The following is a 24,175-nucleotide window of genomic DNA, read 5'->3' as shown; positions in this document are numbered from 1 at the left end:
TCCTCAAGCAAACAAGATGTAACTCTATCTTCAACCAATTCATATGATGGTTCACTCATTCTAAAAATCCTCTTTTCGAGATAAGTAAAAACATTAATCACTTATGATCAAGATTTCAATCAAGATGTGCACATGCTTTAGTGTTTCACAAAATCAGTTAATACCCAACAAATGCTCTTTTTCATGAATAACCAATCAATTAAGCATGGATTCTCATGTGCTAATGGAATATTTCCTCACTAGGTAAAGTGTTTCACTTACACACAAGTGTATAAGAGGTAATCACTCATTCACTCTACCATCACAATGTCACATGAATCAATTTTGCCTTTCATTTTACCACAATCAAAAACATTCACTAGCATGCATCATCACAAGGACTTTTTAATGGCTTATAATGTGGCTGGGCTAACAAGAAAATTGGTTTTTCTGGATCACAAAATCCTTGAGTTAATAGAATCATAACAACACAATCATCTTATTCATTCCCAACTTTCTTTTTTTCCTTTGCATTGAGCTTTACTTCTTTTTCTTTTCTTTTCTTTTTCTTTGCATATTCTTACTTTTTAGCTCTTAGCTCAATGCTTTTCATGTTTTCCCAACAACCCCAAACTTGAACATTTAACAATACCACACAAGATCTTCTACTTAACTCAAGGTAAAGATTTTCAACTAAGGGTTTTCAGTGTATATTCAAGGCTAAGGGTTCAAAGGATAAAACACACAGTGTTCTCTTTTAGTGGGCTAATTTTATGAATTTGTCCAATAAAAAGGTTTTCAACAAATGGCCTTGATCATGTGATGCAAAACAAGCAATTGATTCAATCATAGAAAACCTGGGCAAAACCATTCATGCTTTCAAAGTAATAGCATTCAACAATAGCAACTCTGGAGCTCAAAATCTCACATATAAGCTCATTCACATTTGACATACACATCCTGTTTAATTTCACAATCACAATCATGATATCCTGCATTTGTTCACAAAGCTTGTGAATCACCTATATAAGCATTTTAATGTGCACATCATCTCAACATCAATCAATCATAAGCATCATTCCGCATTACTTATCATACAATCACAGTTAATAGCAAACCATCACAACAAACCAGGTGTTCAATAGAGTACATCAAACCCTAGTCTAAAAACAAAAACAAATAAGTTCAGAAAACTTAAACCACAAAACATAAGCACATGATAGCATTTATCAATAAATGCTATCTCAGCTCCTCATCAGTCTGAGCTGTCCTCTGTATCTTCCTCTTCCTCCTCATCTCCATCATCTTCAAATGCATCATCCTCATCAGCTTCATCTTCTTCCATATCTCTAGCTGAAGCTTCAGCTGCTTCAGCTCCTCCTCCATGCACTGGTTCCTCTGGCCATGCTACCACATTATGGAACTCCTCCATAGTCCACCTGTGGGCTGGAGGTGTATCATACATCCCCACAATCATCTCAGCAGTGGCCACCTGCCCTCTGTGAATGGACTGCAACTAAGCACCTATAAGAGACATATACATGTCCCTCATCTGGAATGGTTCTGCTTCATGTGTCTCAGCAGATGTCTGGCTATGTGCTGGCCCTCTCTCTCTACGAGCCCGGCGTGGGGGAACTGGCTGAGCTGCATCATCACCTCCACAGTACTGTCTGTAGTAGGCCTCATCAATAGCTTTTCTTGGCCTCTCAAAAGGTGGAGCAGAAGTGTCCACCCCAGCTATCTTGCAAAGGTGTGTGATCAAAGAAGGATGTCCTAGTGGTGCTTTGTTGTTTGAAGTATTGGCGCACACACTAATCTCATCAGCTATCACCTGCCCAATATTAACATTCAAGTTTCTGATAGCACAGTAGATGAAGAATGCCCTGCTGAGAGTAATATCTGACACATGTGAACATGGCTGAATGTTGGCATGAGAAAACGTCATCCAATACTTTGCAAGAGGAGTCAAATCTGTCCTCCTAATGTTAACCACTGAGCCAGATCGATTCCTTTGGAAGTGTCCTCCAGGTATACACAGTACTCTCTCCACATCCTCATAATCAACACCTTCCTCCATGCAAAGAGCAAACTGGCACTGCTCACCAGCCCATACAGTGTCCAGAAAGTTATTAATTGAATCAGGATCATACCTGATAGCATGGCCTCTGACATAGCCCAAATAATTCTCAGCTGGATAATCACCAATCTTCTTTGCATTGGTGTAAAATTCCTTAACCACAGCTATGTTGGCAGGTGCAGGATAAGTGGCTAGCTTTCCCCAGTCATTCCCTAAAACTTGCTCTCCAAATTGAGGAGCAAGGTTAGGTATCATTCCAACCTTTCTCTCCATCAGAAGTCTCCTGTCCTGAACCACTTTAAAGTGCTTCTCATGTTTCCTAGAGAGGAACCTACTAGATTGGGGTTGCTCTGGTTCCTTTTCCTTTCTTTTGGTTGCCATGGTTTTCAATCTTTTTCCTGATGAGGATGCCATTCCTACATTCAAAACACAAACAAAACCACAGAACATGATGTTAATCATTAGTAAAACACAGAATACAACTCCTTTCGAAGCTAAACCACCGCTGAGGGCCAGAATTCCCCCTCAGCGCCACCAGTACCACATTCCAAATCTCAAAAAACCAGAAAAACCAAATCTGGCAGAGTGCTGCTCAGCGGCAATTTGCCCCTCAGCGGTAACTCTGCAGATTTTTGAAAAACCTATTTTAAAGCTTTCCTAACTCCACCCAAATGCAATTTTCAGTTTTCCAGTTCATAATCATGCAGTTTAATCGGTTCAAACATCAAATATATCATCAAATCATGCCAAGAAATCAAAACCCCTAAATCTTCATGCTTTGACCATCATATTCAAAATCAAAACCCTAGGATGAACAAAATGCATTTTACTTACTTGGGTGGAGATACTAGATGCAATGAGAATGCTTCCAAGCTAGAATGCTCTCTTCCAACCCCAAACTTTGATGGCACACTAGTGAAAAAGTGAGTGGAAGAGAAATTTTCTTAAGAGGGAAGAGTGAAAAGATGTGGAAAACCTTGGAGAAGGTATGTGGGAGTGTTTGTGCAAAGAAAAGTCTGAAAGTGTGAAAGAATGCGCAGCTTAGGGTTTAAAAATACCCTAATGGGCTCGGGTCCTGCTAAGGGGAACTAAAACCTTATTCTGCGAGAGTACCGCTCAGCGGCACTTTCGTGATGTTTTCTTTTCCTTCTTTTCTTAACCTACGTGCCTCCTAGACATGCCCCTCACTGGCTCCCTGCAATTTAATGTTCAAAATGCTTATGCAAACCCTAACTAAAACAAACAAACAGAAATATTCAATCAACTGGGTTGCCTCCCAGGTAGCGCTTGTTTAACGTCACGAGCCTGACCCAAAATCCACCAACACCTATCAGTAGGTGTTACAGCCATTGTATCCTTCAGTAGATACTTAACCACCTAGCATCCTTCAGTAGATGCTATATCCAACAAAATAAATACAAAAATAATGTTCACAAATTAAAAATTACAAAACCAAATCAAAAGTTTTTAAATTCACTGGGTTGCCTCCCAGCAAGCGCTCTTTTAACGTCATTAGCTTGACCCAACCTCAAGTTCCTTCTTCTTTTTCTTCTTTCTACTGAACTTCTTCAGAAATTTGATCAAACCAGGAACCTGTTGCAATGTCTCAACCATAGGAACTTTAATCTCCAATTTCTTGAAGATTTCCATAAAGCACTTGAATTTCTTTTCCTTCCTATGATTCTTCTTTAGATGAGGATGTGATTTTTCATATGATTTCTTCTTCTTTCCTCTCATCTTTTTTTTCTTCCTTTTTCTCTCCCTAAATTTTCTCTTTTTCTTTTCTTTTATTTTTTTCTTCCCTTTTCTTTTTCTTTTCAACTTCTTTATTTCCACACAAATTTTCTTTCTCTCTTCTCTCTCAACCACTTCTTTCTCTTTTTCTTCATCTTTATTTCTCTCACTCAATTCTTCTTTTTCTTTTCTCTCTATCTTTTCCTCATCGCCCCCTATTTTTTTCTCATCAAGAATCTTGTCACTTTCAGTGATAATGGCTTGCCCTTCCTCCTTAGGGTTAACTTCAGTATTAACCTCATCATTCAATCTCTGACTAATGGAATGAAGCTGCATCTCCATCCTTTTACATGATTCTTCAATGCTTTTCTGAGTAGCGTCAGAATTTTTCAAAAATTGTTGAAAGGTGTCATCCAAACTTCCTGATAGAAAGGTTTGTTGCTGTTGCTTGTTAAATTGCCCAGTTTGTCCAGCTTGCCCACTTTGTTCCTGACCAATACTTGGGTGTGGTTTCCACCCTTGATTGTAGCTCCCTTGATGGTACTGATTGGTCATGTAGTTTACATCCTCTACGGCTTCAACTGGAAAGGCACATTGACCATTGATATGGTCACCTCCACACAATTCGCATAACTGGGATTGTACCTGTGCAACAGTCTTTAACTCTTGTGGCAATTGTTCAAGTATCTTTGAGAGATTCTCCAATTGTTGAGTTATTAACTTGTTCTGAGCTATCAAGGCATTATTGGATTGCAACTGTAGAACTTCTTTTTGTTGAATAGGAGCTCCTCTTTCACTGTTTAGTTCATTATCACTTGTAGCCATATTTTCAATGATTTCTGTAGCTTCCTCTGGAGTTTTCCATTTGATATTTCCTCCAGCTGAGGCGTCAAGCATCATCTTGGTTTGTGAACCAAGACCTCCAAGGAAGATTAGGACTACTTCCACTTCGTCAAATCCATGCGTGAGAGTCTTTCTTAATAGGCTTTTATATCTGTCCCATGCATGCCCCAGTGATTCTTCCATGCCTTTTCTAAATGAAGAGATCTCGTGCTTCCCTTTGTTGATTTTAAAGCTTTGTTGCTGCCATTGTTGTTGTGGTTGGTTCTCAAATTGTCCGGCAGCTTGCCAAAATTGGCTTTGATCCATGCTTGAGTCATGTTCCCACCAGTGGTTGAGATTACTTTGGTAGAATTGAGTGCCCATATAGTTAAATTCTTGACTAAATTGCATTCTGCAGACATTAGGCACAAAACCCTAAAAACAATTGTTAGCACAAAAAGATAGAGAAAAAAAAAATCAAAGCATATAATTGAAAAGATAAGAAGATAGGAAATAAAAACAGAAAAATAAAAACAGAAAAATAAAATAAAATAAAAAAAGAAAAATAAAATAAAATAAAATAAAATAATAACCGAAAAATAAAAAACAGAAAAAAAATAAAAACAGAAATTCAAAATTAAAGTCAAAGATAATCAATAATCACACAAATTAACCAGCTAAACCACGAGTCCCCGGCAACGGCGCCAAAAACTTGATGGACAAATTTATGAACACCAAAATATGATGTCACAAACTTGTTTTTCAATCGGCAAGTGTGACCGAATCGTTCAAGTAATAAACTTGGTAAGACCAAGTATCGTTCTTCCCAAAGGACTCACGGCCTAGTTTAGTTGTGTGGTTTCTTGATTAGCTAAGACTTAAAGACGAAATATTTGGATTTTATATGCAAAAGACGAAAATTAAATACGTATGCATGAAGTTTTGATCAATGGCAAAAAGCAAAAGATAAACACTTTCAATGAAATTTATGTATGAATATGTTGTTGGGGGTCAATTTCATCTTATCCACTCTCATATATTTTAGGAATTCAACATTCAAATCATTATTGTTAACGCCACTCTCTAAAGTACCTTTCAAGAAGGCTTCTCCCTAATCACGAGTTCATACAATTCCTAGCATTCCTAATGATCAGTTCATAAGTGCAGGAGCTTAACGACAACCAATATCATATTGGGAGAAATTCCCCGGATCTAGACTTCCCCGTACGTGAAGACAAAACCAATAATCATGCATCGAATGAGTTAAACAATGCAAGCATTAAGCAAAGAGGAAAAACCCTAACTAATGATGAAAGAAAGCATAAGTCTTAATTAAAAGATGTAAAAAACAGATTCCATATATGAGAGCTTCAAAAGATTACATTGATTCCCCAACAAACATACAGAGTTTAGTTCACCATATTCATGGTGAACCTAGATGAACAATAATGAAAGAATGAAAGAGATAGAAAAACCCGAGAAAGAGAAGAGGAGAGTTGTCACCATCTCCCAATCTACCCCCAAGGGGTGAAAAAGAGAGTGTTTGCTTCGTCTCTGCCAAAGATGCCTAACCCTAGGAAACCCTAAAGCTTATATATCATTCGTAAATTACAAAAAGTCAAGTCCAAGCCCATTAAAGTGCCGCTCAGCGGTAAAATACCGCTCAGCGGTGAGTACGTGACTTGTTTTCTCCCCTCAGCGGCCATTTTGCCCCTCAGCGGACCTCACGTGACTTCCAGAGTGCCGCTCAGCGGTAAACTACCGCTCAGCGGTGAGTGCGTGACTTGTTTTCTCCCCTCAGCGGCCATTTTGCCCCTCAGCGGACCTCCCGCAAGCTCTTGAGTGCCGCTCAGCGGTAAACTGCCGCTGAGCGGTGACTTCGGCTTCTCCTTTTGCACTTTTTATTGTCTTTTCTGATTTCATCTCTCTCCTTCTTCACTTCTTTCACCAAATTCACCTTAAAACCTGCACAAAAACACTGAAATCAAGCATAAACCTGTCCAGCTCTCTTATTTCTAAAAACATGAAGAAAAACATGATTTCAAGCTAGTTTCTAAGTGTAAAGGTTGCTTTTAGTGTCAATTTTAATCATGAAAATAACAGTATTTCAACTGTTATCATTCATCATCAAAAACACATATGTGAGATTGGTTTTGCTAGATATAGCTCCCCTTTATCAACAATCTCCCCCTTTTTTTATGATGCACAACATGAAATCTGTTTTCCAATTACTCTCCCCCTTTGGGCATTAGAAAAAAAATGACAAAACAAGTAACATGGAAATAAAGTATTAAAAGAAACATCAAGATAAATTCCTTACAGACCATTGAAGAATGTGATGCATCCCTTATCATTAAGCAATGTAGCACTTAACTAGAATGAGCACTAACAGATTGATTACAATGTGTAAATCAAAGTTCAGTTGATCATATTGAAAACAATATAACAATATACAAATCAGAGTATTTATACTGAATTCAAATGAATATATGTGATATCATGTGCAATTTTCAAATACTGAAGATGATTTATGTAAATAAGATGAAGCACAAAGTATTATTGTAGTTTCAATGTATGATAGTAGCTAATTATGCAGCAAATTAAGAATATTTACAACACTGGTGCCTTTTTTATAATGAAGTATATATATTGAGTTTCAAAACATTTTTTATCAATATGGAACATATGATATGTATGATATTTTAATCATGCATATAAGAACATTTAAAACATGTTTAGCAATTAAAATCAATAGTTATAAGCATGTAAACCAATATTGTATCACTTAATCGATTACATTATGTACGTAATGAATGAAGATAATTGTAGTGCTAATTATTTAACAATTATAAATTCGTTTAATCTGTTAAATTCCGCAGAGTTGATCAAATGTAAAGTTTTGATCATATAACTTGTGATGATCATAGAATAACTTGAAACAACAACTTTCTCAGCAAAGTACAATGTTAGTACAATAATAAACATGATAAGATCAATAGTTGTTGTTGAGATTGTTGATAGATGGAGCACAGGTTTAGCTTAACCCACAATCTCAGTAATATCTTAGTTTTTGATGATGACAACACATAATTAATAACACATGTATATTCTGTGTTACATGTTCCATATTTACATGTTATATGCTTTTGATCAATGTGTTAAATCTGTTTAAGCATATATGAGAGCATGATTGTGTTGTTCATTGCATATCACCTTGTTACATATGTGTTTTAATATGTGAATGTGATGGAAACCTAATTAGGCAACCCATCCAAAGGAGTACTAACTCATGCTAAGGCTAGGAAAAGGAAGTTGAAGAAGAACTTTTAAAGGCTCTTTCTTGATTTTCTTTCTCTATGTCTTAGAAGGATTCCTTTTTAAATACTATATGGTTGTTTTGTTTGGGAATCCTTCTAAGACATAGGGAAAGAAAATCAAGAAAGAGCCTTTAAACGTTCTTCTTCAACTCCCCTTTCCTAGCCTTAGCATGAGTTAGTAATCCTTTGGATGGCTTGCCTAATTAAGTTTCCATCAGAATGCATCACATATGATGTTGAAAAGGAAAACCACAAGCACTTATGTTGAACTTTACATGTGTGGCAAAATAACGGTTTTAAGTCGATTACATTATGGGATGAATCGATTCAAACTCGTGTCTTTGCACAAACTATTTTCAAGTGTGCTGTGAGATTTTTTCAAAGAGAAAGTTTTTCAAAACTATGCTTAACATTTTTACTTAGTCGATTGCATGCATGTTGTATCGATTAAGTCTGTTATTGTTTTGAAATTTTGTTAATGCTTGACATAAATGTCTAAAGGTCATATTTTTAATTGTATTGACCAAACATTAAATGTTAATCGACTGCATTAATTGCGCATTCAATTAATTGTCGTGATTGCTGCTAACTGTTTTAACAAAATTGTTGTATTCGAATGCATTAGTAGCTAAGTCGATTAAATTGCGTCTGAGATGAGTTATTCTATAAATTGACGCAGATTTGAATTCTGTAAGAATTTTTGTGATTCTAACATTTTCATACCTTTTGCATTTGCAGAAAGTTGTGATCTTACAGAAAGAAAAGAAAAGCTCAAAGAAACAAGAGTGACCGTAGTGATAAACTACTTGTGATTTCTTGAAGAGCAAGATTGTTGTGTTTTTCAAAGGCTGATCAACTTGCACATTTGAGTGTCATTGAGAGATCAAATTCTGCAATCTTTTGAAGATTGGTTTGAGGTTCCCTGGTGTGATTACAGGAAGAAGAGCGTGTGGCGTTCTTGAGTTTGAGAGTGTCTCAAAGGGTTTAGATAGCAAGAAAGGGGATTCTTGCTACTGCTCTTGTTGTGTATTGCCTATATTTTGATTAGAGGGTTAGAGAGGTGTTTTATATTTTTGACGTGTGGTCGCTATAAATGCCTTGTTGTAAAAACCTTGATCATTATAGTGCATTGGCTTCCTGTGGTTGGAAGAACACTTGATGTAGGCTTAGCCGAACGAGTATAAAAACACAATGTTTGAATTTTCTCATCACTACTCTCTTTACTCAATCGATTACGTTCTGCATTCATTCGATTAAGTTTCTGCTGCATTGAAAGTCTTTTACCTTACGATTCAAGAAAAGTATCAAGGTATCATTTTTGTGAAAAAAGATTTTAAAAGATTTTGTTTTTATATTTCATCAATACACCCCCCCTCTTGGTGTGAGAAATTGGGCCATTCTATTTTAATAGTTGTGAAGCAAAGTATGATCTATGAATGAATGTGAATGTGCACATGACAGAGTAATCCAGATTTCATTCATTCATTACACTCATATAGAGTATACAATCAATCACAATAATCATGGTTTCAATCATCCAATCAGATTTCAATCAATGATCCAGATTGCATTCAAACAACAAGCACAAGGGATATTGATTTAAAAAACCATAATATCATTAACCAATAAGAACATCCAAATATCAAAGTAAATTATTCAGAAGTAAAAGCCTTATGGCTTGATTACAAACTTTTAATCCAAAACAGAACTTAATCCTAATCTATATCATGTCCTTCAGGAGAATGTCAGTATTGCTCTCATCTGCTTCACTCTCCTCCGCATCATCATTTCCATCATCTTCATTATCATCCTCTTTCATGGCCTCTTCATCCTCACCATCATCATCCAAACTCTAAATCCCCAGTTTTTCTTGGATGACAGCAATATCCTTGTCAATCTTTTCAAACTGAGATGTGCAGAGAGTAGATAGAGAATGCATTTGCCTGACCATGTATTTCTCAAATTTTGACTTTGGTCTGAAAGAGGTAGATGATGATCCAGTAGGAGCTTCTTCTTCATTCTGATTCTCGTCTTTGAATACGCAGCCATCCACTCCATGCCTAAGTCCCATATGATGCAAGGCAATTTTGTCCACGTGATTCCTCTTTCCATACGTTTCACATGACTCTTCAACAAAATCAACATGAAAATGATTAAGAACCTTGGAGATGAAAATAGAATAGGGCAAGTTAGGAGTTTAAAGCCTTGTTACCTTAAGCATGTTGTCAGAAATAGTTGTTGCCCAATTAGTCTGAATATTCTATTTAAAGGCATGTATGATGAACACATCTTCAATGGTTAATTGTGCATGATTGCTTCCTCTTGGGAGCTGAATCCAAGCAATGACTAATGCGCAGATGATAACGGTTGAAATAACGTTATTTTTATACTTAATTTTAATAATAAATCAACCCTTTTTGACTTAGAAACTTGCTTTAACTCATGTTTTTGCTTTAGTTTTGTGAATAAGAGAGTTGAAGGTGAATTTAATGGTTTGTGGTAGATTCCCTTGATTTTGTAGGCTATTGGAATGATTTGAAAGAAGAGTTAAAGTATCGAATGGTTGGAATGCAGAAAAGTCAACCAGAATGCAGAAACGTCAACCAGAGTGCAGAAAAGTCAACCAGTCAACCGCTGAGCGTCATCGCTGAGCGTCATTTTGAGTGCCGCACTTATCGTTGAGCGCAATTCTACCGCTGCGCACTGTTTAATTGGGCTTGGGCCAATTTCCTGTATTTTTAATAAACTATATAAGGGTTTAGTCGACCTAGGGTTGATATCTTTGACAGAAAGAGGCGAAATTACACTCCTTTCATCCCTCGGAGGCGGATTTTGGATGCGGAAGCTCCGATCTTCAACTTTTAGGGTTCTATGTTTCATTATTTTCATCTAGTTTCACCATGTCTTTGGTGAACCAAACCTCCATTGTTGTTGGGCAAACGATGTAATCCTTTGAAACTCTCATGTATTGAATTGATTTTTGATTATATATGCTTTACTTCATTAATTGTTAGGGTTTTGCCTCTATACTCTATGCTTGCTTTGTTTAACTCATTCATAGCATGATAATTGATTTTGTCGATATGGACACATACGGGGAAATATAGAACTGGGGAAGCAATATTACCTACACATAGGAATAGGAGGATCGGTTGCCTTTAAGCTTCTGTGCGAATGTAATGCATGACTAATTGCTAGGGAGACAAGACATTGTGAACTAGTAATTAGGATTAGGCTTTCTTCACCGAGACATCAGGTTTAAGGTAAATTAGAAAGTGGCATTAACATTAATGAAGAAAGATGAATTCATAAATACATGAGAGTGGATAGGATAAGTCAGAAACCCCAACAACATAATCATTCCATATTTTACATCAATTACTTTTGCATTTTTCAATCCAATTGATCAACACTTGCATTCATGTTTATTTTCCGTAATATAAACACAACAATTTCATTTACAAGTCTTATTTAATTAAGAAATCACATAACTGTTTAGGCCTTGAGTCTATTGGGAAACGATACTTGGTCTTACCATTTATTATAACTTGATACGATTCGGTACACTTGCCAAAGTGTTAACAATAGAGACGATCATTTCTCTTCATGTCGCATGTTCTATACAGAGAGTGGTCTCTTGGCTAATTTGGATCTCTGAGATAGTCTTGATACACTACAAATTTGTGAAGAACTTTAATCCTTAGATGATTTTTCGCACCCTCGAGGTGGAATCCAACAATTAATGGAGGTTCAAACCTCCTCTGTCAACTTGATATTGATTCCCTTTACTTTATAACAGATAGTCCTATCAGTAATCTCTAAGTTGGAATAGAAGACCCTCACAAGGTTTGGGTACCACGGGTCAACCATTTGTACAAAAGTTTTCAATCCTTGTCGTTCCAGCCAATCCTAAAAGATAAATCCTTCTCTTCTAAGGAACCCCAAATTGACAAACTTATGAGGAATTACCTTCCTCAATCTCCAGTCATCATTGCTTTCAGAGCATACTGAGTCAGTCATCAAGCAAAGATTTGTTTCCTCTTCTAAGCTTTCATCATCACTTGAAGAACAGTTAGAATCACTGTCCTCCCAAGCAATGTATGCTTTCCTTTGTCTATTCTTGTTATTGTCTTGGTTGGTTTTGTCATCAAACTTTTGTTTCATCTTCAAGACCGGACAGTCAGGATTTAAGTGACCTTCTTTTCCACACTCATGGCATGTAGGAACAAAAGCTTTGCTTCTTCTTTTATTTCATCTAGGATTTCGTGCAAAATCAAAACCAGATTTTCTAGATTTCATAAACTTTGAAAATCGTTTTACCATCATATTTATCGCTTCTAGTTCTAGCTTTTCAGAATCTGAATATGGTTCCTCAACATGCTTTCTTGAGGCAGTTCTACTTGCAGTCTTAAGGGTTATTGTGTGTTTCTGCTCACTTTCTTCCTCTTCCCTGAATCTACCCAGTTCAAGCTCATGATCTCTTAGGTTTCCAAACAAAGTAGCCATATTCTTTGATGTTAAATCTCAAGATTCTATTGATACATTTCAAAATCTTAATGTTAATCTCTTCTTTTTCAAAAGTGTTTCCAAGTGTAAGAAGGTGGTTGACTATGTGTGTGAACCATTTATGGACATCATAGATTCTTTCACCAGCCTTCATCGTGAACATTTCATACTCCTGGATGAGTGAATTCTTTCTGGCTCTCTTTACTTCCTCAGTTCCTTCATGAGTCACCTCAAGAACATCCCACATATCTTTAGCTGTTGTGTAAGTAGAGATTCTATAGAACTCGTTGATTCTCAGTGGAGAGGAGATGATATTATTTGCTTTAACATCGTAATGCGCTCTCCTGCTTTCATCTAAAGTCCACTCCAAAAAGTTATTGAATGTTATCTTACCATTTTCCATTTTTGATGGTTCAAAGGGAGCATTAATCATTGCATTCCAAACACCCTTGTCTACTAACTCTAAGAAAATCTTCATTCTGATTTTCCAAAAAGGGTAATTCTCCATTGCAAACAGTAGTGGTCTGTTTTATATGCCCCTTCTCCAAAAGTTTGAGATATACTGGTCATCAGGAACTAATTAATCGATTATACGGAAAACATAACTGATTAAAATTCGAGTAAGATTCGTATTCCCACCTCTAAAAGCTTTGCAAAATCTTTGAGTTTTCTTGAAATCAATACGACAAGTATATGAACAATAATAAAACAGAAAGGATAGAAAGATCAAAACAAAGATTTATACTAGTGTGGCTAAGCCTACATCTAGTCTTCCTTCAACAACCTTAGTTGAAGGGAACCACTATAATGATAGAGTTATACAAGCAAGAATACAGAGATATCCCCTCTCAATGCAATCTCCTTCCTCAACTCAGTATCACTTACAGTACAAGATGTGAATCACCTCACAATCTAACAAACCCAGAAAGTAATCCCAACTTTCTGTATACCTTGAGAGCAATCCCAACTCTCAATGCAGAAGACACATGTTTTCCTCCTGGATCACAACAACAGGAACACAATCCTCTTGATTGTAATGAAGACATTGATCCTTAAAGAATACACCTGAAGTGCAAACATGATAAGCAGTGTATCAACACAACTATCTTGGAAGAATCTTGATGATTTCTTTCCAAATGTATCATCTTGATTCTCCAAGAAGTCTTAGGATGCTCCTGCAATCAATACATAACAAACAAGTCAGTTATGAAAGTATAAGTTCATGTAATTGTATTAAATGAGCGTGCAACGCGTTTATTTATAGATTTTCAAATCTTAACGCAGTTTAATCGATTACGCTTTTAATGTAATATGTTAAGCTTTTCTTTCTGCTTTAACAGTTTTACAAATGTTTAAGAATTAACAAATTAAACAACGAATGCAATCGATTAGATAAATCATACAAGCCGATAACAAACAAATATGACTATTGTAGGCAGTTGTGGCTTTTAATGAAAATGATTTCCACAAGATACACACTTTAACCGATTATGAAACTTATGTAATCGGTTAAGTTCCATACTTAAGCAAAATATCAAATCATTTTCCATTCCAAACACATCAAAGCACTTAGCAAACACATGATGCCATAACAACATGTTTTAATTGATTATTGATTAATCACTATTTTGTACTATTCACTTAGCTTTCCGCGCCATATTATATTAGTGAATTGTGTTTAATTCTCCATTATTGTCTCATTTTCACTATTTGGGCCTAATTTGACTAATAATTCTTATTTTAATTAATTTGAATTACTTGGTCTTAATTATTCCAATTACTAATTGTAGGGCAATTTTGGAAACATATTTTGGAACAACAAGAGTGATGGCACGTCATTTTCAGAGTTCCACATCACCATTTGTTTTATTTTCGTTTTTATTTAGCTTTGGGCCCATTTTTGTGAATATTTTGTAGAAACCCATTAGAAGGGCATAATTGTAATTTGGGGTCTATAAACCCCAAATCAGATTTCACTTTTTCCGCTCTCCCTCATTCACGTTTTTCTTCTTAGGTTTTGGGGAGCATTAGGCGTTTTCTTCTATCCCCCCTTTTAGGGGTTTTAGGTTTTGTTCTCTTTCCTTTTCCTTGTAATGAATGATTTATATTTTTAATTGCAATTTCAATTTCATTTCTTACTTTCATTTTAGATTACAGTTTCGTTTCTTGCTTTACTTTTGCACTCCATTTTCGTTTTAGCTTTGCAATTTCATTCCAGTTTAGTTGCGTTTTGATTTTGATTGCCTTTTGATTCTGCACGTTTTTCCTTTTGCTGCATTGATTGTAATACCATTTGGCTTTGAATAATCTTCACTGTTAGTATTGTTTGACTTGTTCTTGTTCGTTTTATTGGTGTAATACTGTTCGACTTTCTTCTATATGAACTCGTTTTCGAATTAATTGCAATTCAGTTTTCCATTCTCGTTTCTACTCTCTTTCTTATTTTTGTTTCCCTTATTGATAACTATAATACCGTTCGGTTTCTAACACACCTCACTGTTAGTACCATTCGTTTCCTAACACACTTCACTGTTAGGACCGTTCAGCTTCACTGTTAGTACCTTTCGACCTTACTAATTTGTACCATTTGACTTATAACTCATTTTCGCTCCAGTTTTTATTTCCACATTTACTTCAATGTTTTCAATTCTGTTTGGTTGTGTTAATTTCGTTTTAATGTTAGCTTAAGTGTGCTTGGTTGGTCATTAGAAAAATTGCATTGTTTCCATGAGATTTCTAAGTTGGAAGTGTGTTTTTGATGCTTTGTTTTGGCTCAACATTCAATCTGTTTTGTGCTTGCGATTGGATATACGCTTAGTTGCCTAATTGGTGTTATATCTTCACTTGGTTGATTGGACTGTATGGTGCATAATTGATTGAACTTGTGCATTGCATTCGCTTAGTTTGCAAATACGAAAACATGGTTAGTCTTCGCTTATTTGATTAGCTAGTGTTGGATTAGGGGTTAGAATAGTGAGTGATTGATGATAATTTGTGATTGGAACATTGCATTTGAGTTAATTGTCAACCGTTTTCTAATATGTGTTCAATTTGTGTTTTAGTTATTTCTTTTGCATCCATAAAACTGTCCACAAACCCCCCCACCAAGCGTTCGACCTATTGACTGAACCACATTTGGTCCTTGAGAAACGACCTAGGATTCACTTCCTAGTTTAAACGGCACTTTAATTGCATATTAATTTGATTCGGATATGGGCTCGATCAATTATACAACTAATGCAATCGATTAATACACAAATATTTTGCCCTAGGGTGAAATATGATGAAATTTAACATATTATATAAATAGTTTAATCGATTATTTCTTCCAAATATACAAAGTTCAATGTGTTCAAATAATTTATTCATTTCCAGAAAATGAATTCATATATGAATCATTTCAAGCATAAACACAGTAAAGATCAAGCAATTGTTTTGCCATTTGTTGCGGAAGAAACTATAAAATATTTCTTTTGTTCATCATCAAAAACAGATATGTGAGATGAGTTTTGCTAGATATAGCTCCCCCTATCAACAATATTACATAATTAGGAAATGCTTAAATGCTTTTATACTTGATACCCATCACATGCTTAAATCCATTTGGAAACATTTCATTCAACCATACCAGCAATTATGTGAAACTCTTATTGGTCTACTCGTCAGTCGCCTTAAACTCATGAGCTTTAACACCATTGAGAACCATGTGAACTTAGTTGAACCGACATACAATGAAGTCTTCACATTAGTAGACATCTAACTTCTCTTCTTCTAGTCAATGTTCCATGGTAATATCAACAACATGTTTAGTTTGAAGGACATTTGGGAAGCCTATTATTTGCCTGTACAATGTCCTTATTCTGTAACTTCAAAGGAAATCATCATAGATAAGGTGTTCCTTACTTTCAATTGCATTCAACGTTCTTCCATTAAAAAAGTTGACACAAGGACATCTAAGCTTCACTTCATCATTACTTTCACCCTCATTATCACTACTACAAAACATGACTTCTAACTTGCCTATCTAGGCATCGGCTATAAAAAAACCAAGGTCATATTCTCTTTTTGGCTTTGTTTAATAAAAATTAAAGCCTAAAGGTACAACACATAAGCACAAATTCAAACTTTTTAACTCAGTTCACACTGATCAGGATCTATGGCTTCAGTTATCCTCAAAATCGATGTCATAGGGCCTTAACATTTAGTAGCATGATTTATGAATTGCATGAGTGTCGGGAGGTTCCTTACAATTCAGGTTCTTGTTGAATTCTCCCAAGGGTAATATTTTTCAGGGATGAGGGTATGAGTACTTGATCGTCTTAAGATCTTGATCTTCAGACTTAATTTTCTAGGAACGCTAGGAATTGCACGAACTAGGAATTAAGGCAGGCTTATTGCGTCGAGGGATCGGGTTCTAAGTAATTTAGTGAGTGACATTAATATTAATGTAAAAAGAATAATTCTTATATACATGAGAGTAAACTTGGTGAAATCAAACCCTAACAACATAATCATCTCATTTTATAAACAACCTCCGTTCATCTCTATGTTACTCTGCTATTGATCAATTTGCATTCATATTTAATTTTATGTCTTTGCATTTGAAACCAAAAATCTCATTTTATTTAAGTCTTAATTAATTGAGTTATCACACAATTGTTTAGTGGCGAGAGTCTTTAGGGATACGATACTTGGTCTTACCATTTTATATTACTTGTGCGATTGGTACACTTGTCGATCCATCAACAAGTTTTTGGTTTGGTTTATGGAGATCAAAAATATTGTTAACAAAACGCAAGGTAAAAGACTTGTTTATGTAGTGGAAATTAAATCGATTGAGTATAGTAAGAAGTCGATTGAATAAAAGAGTGTAGGGATAGAAAGATCGAACACTGTGTTTTTATACTTGTTCGGCCAGGCCTACATCTAGTGTCCTTCCAACCACAGGAAGCCAATGCATTATAATGATCAAGGTTTTTACAACAAGGCTTTTATAGCGACCTCACGTCAAAAATATAAAACACCTTTGAATCTTTCCCCTTTCCTGCAGTCCAAACACTTTGAGCCACCCTCAAAGTCAAGAACGCAACACGCTCTTCTTCATGTAATCACAACAGGGAACCTTAGTCCAATCTTCACAAGATTGTAGCCTCTAATCTCTCAGTTACACCCAATGTGCAAATATGATCAGCCTTTGTACGTGCAATTAACTTGCTCTTCAAGAATCCACAAGTAGATGATCACCACGGCCACTTCTTGTTTCTTGGAGCTCTTTCTCTCTTTCCGTAAGAATGAACTTTCTGCAAAAGATATCACAAACTGTTAGATTCACAAAAGTTCTTACAAAAATCAAATTCGCGTCAATTTATAGATAAACAAATCTCTGACGCATTTTAAACGACTAGGCTACTAATGCAGTCGAATATAGCAATTTTGTTATTGCAGTTAGCAACAATCAATGCAGTTAATTGAATGTACAATTAATGCAGTCAATATTCATTTAATGCTTGGTCAACATATTTAAAAATATAGTCGTTGTGACAGTTATATCAAGCATTCACAATTATTCAAAACATAACAAACTCAGTTGAATTTAACACACATGTAATCGACTTAATAACAAAGTAAAACAATTTTGAAAACTTTTCTTTTTGAAAAACTCTCACAGCACACTTGAAAATGTTTGTGCAAAGACACGAGTTTTAATCGACTCACCCCATAATGAAATCGACTTAAAACTATTGTTTTGCCACACAATTTAAGTTCTACAAAAGTGTTTGTGGTTTTTCTTTTCCAAAAACATGTGTCATGCATTCATGTATAAAATCACATATATAACACAGTGAAATGAAATGAACAACATAAACAACCCAATCATGTTCTCAAAAATGCATATAACATGTAAGCATAGAACATGTAACACCAAATACATGTGTGTTATTAATTATGTGTTGTCATCATCAAAAACTCAGATATCACTGAGATTGTGGGTTCAGCTAAACCAGTGCTCCTCCTATCAACAATCTCAACAATCACCCCATTTTTGTGGGTTCAGCTAAAATTCCTTCCACTTCTTCCTTAGTCACACAGCGCCTCAGAAGGTTATCTGCTCCAATTTTGAACAAGTAAGGATCATCCTAAATAAACTATTTGACATCATGCAAATTATTTTTCTTTGTTGCCAATTGAGATCTTTTGGGATTACTCCTGCAGCTTTGAAATTAGCCATATCAACAAACCACGGCCTTTGTTAGATATACATGAGTGTTTCATCTGAGAAGGATTCCCAGATTTCTGCTTCCTTGCTTGTAACTTAACTGTTAACCAACCGAGATAAGTGATCAATAATTACATTTTCACTTCCCTTCTTGTCACGGATTTCCACATCAAATTCTTGTAACAAAGTACCCATATAATCAATCACGGCTTAGAATCCGGTTTGGTTAACAAGTACTTTATAGCTGCATGGTCAGTGTAGATGATCACTTTAGACCCAATGAGGTAAGATCTAAATTTCTCTAAAGCATACACAATAGCAAGGAATTCTTTCTCTGTAGTGGCATAATTCAACTGAGCCTCATTCAAAACTTTGCTTGCATAGTAAATAGTGTGAAATACCTTCTCTCTTATTTGACCAAGAACATTACCTATGGCATAATTATTGGCATCACACATCAACTCAAAGTCTTGATTCCAATCAGGAGCTACAATTACTGGAGCTGAAATCAAATTTTTTTTTTCAAAACATCAAACGCCTTAAGGCATTCATCGTCCATCACAAATGGCATGTGTTTGACAAGGAGACTGCTTAATGGTTTGACAATCTTTGAAAAGTCTTTGATGAATGTTCTATAAAACCCAACATGACCTAAAAAGCTTCTAATTCCCTTCACAGTGGTTGGTGGCAGAAGTTTTTCAATGACTTCCACTTTGGCTCTATCAACCTCAATTCCCTTGGAAGAAACTTTATGACCCAAAACAATACCTTCCATTACCATAAAGTGACATTTTTCCCAATTGAGAACAAGATTGGATTGGGTGCATCTCTTAAGTACAACATCCAGGTTGGACAAGCACTTATGAAAGGAACTACCAAACACTGAGAAATCATCCATAAAGACTTTAATGCATTTTTCTATTAGATATGTGAAGATGGCCTGCATACACCTCTGAAAGGTAGCTGGAGCATTACATAACCCAAACGACATTTTTCTGTAAGCAAAAACTCCAAATGGGCAAGTGAAAGTTGTCTTCTCTTGGTCCTTTGGATCTACCACAATTTGATTATATCTAGAATAGAAATCAATAGAAGCCTGACCTGCCAATCTCTCCAGCATCTGATCCATGAAAGGAAAGGGAAAGTGATCCTTCTTAGTAGCATTGTTCAACTTTCTGTAGTTAATACACATCCTCCATCCAGTAACAGTCCTTGTAGGTATGAGTTCATTTTTTTTCATTATAAATAACTGTCATCCCACCTTTCTTTGGTACCACCTGAACTAGGCTCACCCATGCACTATCAGAAATAGGATAAATAATACCAGCCTCAAGTAACTTTAGCACTTCTTTTCTCACCTCCTCCTTCATCACTGGATTTAACCTTCTCTGTGGTTGAGCAACTAGTTTGTAATCATCCTCCATAAAAATTTTGTGCATGCAATACGTCGGACTTATGCCTTTGAGATCTGAGATTGACCATCCAATAACTCCTATGTTGGCTTTTAGTATCTCAACCAACATTTCTTCTTCTTTGGGAGAGAGAGAATTACTGATGATAACTGCTTTATTCCCCCCTTCTTCCAAGAATGCATATTTCAAGTGTGGTGGTAACATCTTCAGCTCCAATTTGATTTCCTTGACTTTTTCTTCTGGGTTGCTCTCTTCCATCTTATGCAAAGGGACTTCTTTCAAATCATCGAAGCACTCATCAATCAATTCTTCTTCTTTCTCATTTAATTCTTCAAAAGTGTCAACTAGCATCTCCTCTAAAAGAAAAATATCATTTGCTTTCTTCTCTTGTATCATGCAAATTTTGTCAAGAGTGTCAGGATGGAAACACTCATTGTCATCCTTTGGGTGAGCCATAGCTTTAAAAACATGAAAGTTTACTTCTTCATCTTGCACTCTCACCTTCAGTTTGTCGTTTTCCACATCAATCAAAACTCTCGCAGTCTTCATAAAAGGTCTCCCAAGAATAAGAGGCACATTTACATCCTCCTCCATCTCCATGATAACAAAGTCCATAGGAAACAAAAATTTGTCTACCTTCACAATCACATCTTCAGCTACCCCATAAGGATATTTCAGAGATCTATCAACTAGTTGAATAGTCATCCGAGTAGGCTTGAGTTCCAAACCTTCAATTTTTTCAAACATGGAGAGCAGCATGAGATTGATACTAGCTCTCAAATCAATTAGTGCCTTTCCAACAGAGATATTCCCTATGGTGCAAGGAATGGTGAAGCTTCTTGGATCTTTCAACTTGGGAAGTAGAAGCTTTTGTATGATAGCACTGCAGTTTCCTTGAACTTCAATGGTTTCCTCTTCAATGTACTTCCTTTTCTTAGCATATGAAGGCATTTGTTGCAAGGCTTCGGAGAAAGGTATGTTAATCTCCAATTTCTTAAAAATCTCCATGAAACGCTCAAACTGTTTTTCTTTCTCCTTCCTAGAATAATTCTTTGGGTAAGTGATGAGTCCATATTTATGCCCACATTTATGCTTTAAAATTCAATTTTTTTGATGGGAAAATTGTGCTTGAATGATTGCTTTAAAGAGGATTTGTGATGATTTGATATATTTTGTTTGGAACTAAAAGGGACTTAAAAAGTGATTTTAATTGCATAAATTATTCTTGGAAATTCTTACGTTTATTTGTGCAGCTGAAATTATAAGTTCTATTGGTTCAAATGGCAATTCAAGGCCCAAAATCAGGTTTTATTTGGAAAATAATGTACAGATGGGTCAAACAGGCAGACTTTACCCTTGCACCCCCTAAAATCCCTACATACACTCCTATTTCTGAAACAGGCCAACAACCAAGCCCAAACACTAAGCCATTTCTACTACACCTCCCTAAATTTCCTATACACACCCCTCCTAAGCCAAACTTCACCAGATCATGCCACGTGGCAGTCCATCACTAACATATTGAACCACTCAGATGATGCCACATCACTGATCCTTGCACTCACTAGTGAACCAGTCAGAACGCGCCACCTCAGCCCTAACACATGAGCATCATCTTCCACCCACTGAAACCTTAACCCTAGCTGCCAACCTCAGCGCCATCGCTCCGTCACTGGACAACCCAAAGCCGCCATCACTTCGCGATCCTCGCCGCTACCATGACCGCAACCAGTCTCGCCACCGTGAAGCCGCCGCACATTCCTCCTCCGAAATCATCCACGCTTCTCGCGCACCATTGACGCAACCATCAACAGCTGCCGTCACTACCGTGCCACCACCACACCGTGAACCTTCCTTCTACTTCGTGCAAGGGGTTCGAAGCCACCACGACCACCATCGTCGGAGTCCCAATTCGTCTCCTTCGAAATCGTCTCGCACAGGAATCGCAAATCGCAATTCCGCCATGGACGCCATCAACGAGCATCATCACCGCAAGACCTCCGTCACGCACAGCCGCTCTCCTCCATTCGTGCCAACACCTTGTCGCTCTGCAATCGCGCCACCGTCTCCACCATCAACACTCAGACGTGAGTTCTTCCCGCTGCCACACCGCAAGGCCGCCACAATCTTCATCTTCACCACCATGAACTTCTTCTCCATTGATCACGACGCATCACCTGCAAGACGAAACCAGATTTAACAACCACACAGAAATCGAATTCAGAAGCCGTGAGCCATCTCCATTCGAAAATCCTAGTGCGAGAAGCAAAGAAACGTTTTCCATTCACGGTGCAACGCAGGTCGCGTGACGGCACAGAGAGAGCCCTTTCCCCCAATCTGCGAAACCCTAATTTTGGGTGGGAAAGGGGCTGACACGTGTCAGTCTCCCATTTACTGCGAAAAACTGGTCAAACAGAATTGATTCTGGTCAACTAAGGGGTTCTGGTGCAATCTTGAATAATTCAGTTGGGGCTAAAATGCAGATAGAGGAAATGTCAGGGTATTTGTGCAATTTTGGAAAGTCAGAAAAGATAAAAAATAAAATTCAGTTGTTGAATTAATTTAATTTGGGAATATCAACAGAAAATATCTTCCAAATAATGTTATAATTATTTAAATCTTTTAGTTATTTGGAAGATATAAGATAAAAGATTCTATCAACTGAATATTCAGAGTCCAAGCCCAATCAAGCCTATATAAAGAGACCCAGGGACTTCACTTAAGGGATTCATTCTCTCATACTCCTCTCACTTTTCTTTCATCTTGTATTCAACTCCATTCATGGAGAGCTAAGCATCTAGGGCTATTTTGCTGTAATTCCATGACGGATTCTGAGGTTACGTTCAGTTAATGCAATTGTTTACTTTGATTATTGATTTAAGTTGTTCTCTCTATGTCTTTCATCTCTCTATCTTGTTAAAATCAAAGATTTTTGCATCATAATATGTTTGAATCTACATGCATATTGATTATATGAGTTTTAGGGTTTCTAGGTTTAAATTGAGAATCTACTTTGATTTAATTTAGGAACTTTCAATGATTAAATGGTTTTTACTATCAATTGAGAATGTACTTTGATTGATTAGTAATAATTTCAACTATAATCAATTGAGAATTTACTTTGATTGATTAGCTTTTAATTTGGTTAGGAGATTTAAGAATAGACATGATTAAACACAATAGAATTTGATTGAGAATGTACTTTGGTTGAATTTATTGTGAATAATCTAGAAAGGTTTTGCATTTGATTGAGAATTTACTTTGGTTAAATGCATGATCGCCCTCGAATTAATTAAGAATGTACTTTAATTAATTTGAAACTTAAACAATAATCAATTGAACAATTATCCGTGAATAACCGATGATGAATCTATCTTGGAAAAGAAGTGGAATTAGCTTATTTCATCATAACTGTTTTTAAGTTTCTTATTTGTTCTTTAAACATTCTCCAATCATTACTTTTATCCATAAGCATTGCATAACATTTGTAAGAGTCAGATATTCAAAAGCAATTCTGTGTTCGTTGGGAGACGACTCAGGGTTACTTTAGCCCTATCTACCTTCTTGAATACTACTTGGCAATACTGAAGTTGCCTTGAAAAGTAGTATTAATTTGATAGCTTCAACGACAGCCTATCAGTAAGGAAGGGGTTTTTCATACAATTCTTTTTTTTTCTCTCATCCTCTTCCTCTCTTTTTTTCTTCTCTTCCCTCTCTTTTTCTTTTTTTGTTCTCTCACTCTATTCTTTTTCTTTCTCTTCTTCATCCTTTTCTTTTTCACTCAACCTTTCTTTTTCTTTTCTCTCTATTTTTCTCTCATCTAAAATTCTGCCACTTTTGGTAACAACAAATTTGCATTCCTCTCTAGGGTTAGCTTTCATGTTACTCCCAAGATCATCCAGCTTTTGAATTATGTGACCAAGCTGGCTCCCTATACTTCTGAATGATGCTTGAGTGCTTTTATGATGAGAATCAGACATCTACACTAACTGTTGAGGTGTGGTATCCATCTTGGCCATTCTTTCTGAAAGAGAGGGTTGTTGCTGCCATTGTTGTCGGCAGCTAGTCCATATTGACTTTGTTTCCACCAGTGGTTGAATTTACCTTGTCC

At 36.2% G+C, this 24,175-nt stretch overlaps 1 protein-coding gene across 1 annotated transcript; it reads right to left on the bottom strand.

The window, feature by feature from the left end:
- Positions 1-18,855: 18,855 nt before the first annotated feature.
- Positions 18,856-21,072, bottom strand: LOC148197735 (uncharacterized). Its single transcript, XM_088115619.1, has 4 exons — positions 20,647-21,072; positions 19,930-20,565; positions 19,304-19,772; positions 18,856-19,154 (listed from the first exon to the last, which is right to left on the bottom strand). Exons 1-4 carry the CDS (start codon positions 21,070-21,072, stop codon positions 18,856-18,858), a joined length of 1,830 nt encoding a protein of 609 aa, XP_087971745.1.
- Positions 21,073-24,175: the final 3,103 nt, after the last annotated feature.

This window comes from Vigna umbellata, chromosome 5 (genome assembly GCF_029865625.1).
Source record: "Vigna umbellata cultivar VRB3 chromosome 5, Vumbellata_1.0, whole genome shotgun sequence".
NCBI lineage: Eukaryota > Viridiplantae > Streptophyta > Magnoliopsida > Fabales > Fabaceae > Vigna > Vigna umbellata.
Note: the sequence above shows the minus strand (reverse complement) of the source record. Positions and strands in the feature narration are given on the sequence as shown.

What these genes read in the sequence shown, in the direction of transcription:
- LOC148197735 (XM_088115619.1), bottom strand. Translation starts at nt 21,072, where the DNA reads ATGGAGATTTTTAAGAAATTGGAGATTAACATACCTTTCTCCGAAGCC. An exon ending in TCATGGAGATGGAGGAGGAT is followed by an intron (nt 20,566 to 20,646) that starts GTAAATGTGCCT and finishes GACAAACTGAAG; the next exon opens with GTGAGAGTGCAAGATGAAGA. An exon ending in GGGAATTAGAAGCTTTTTAG is followed by an intron (nt 19,155 to 19,303) that starts GTCATGTTGGGT and finishes ATTTGATTTCAG; the next exon opens with CTCCAGTAATTGTAGCTCCT.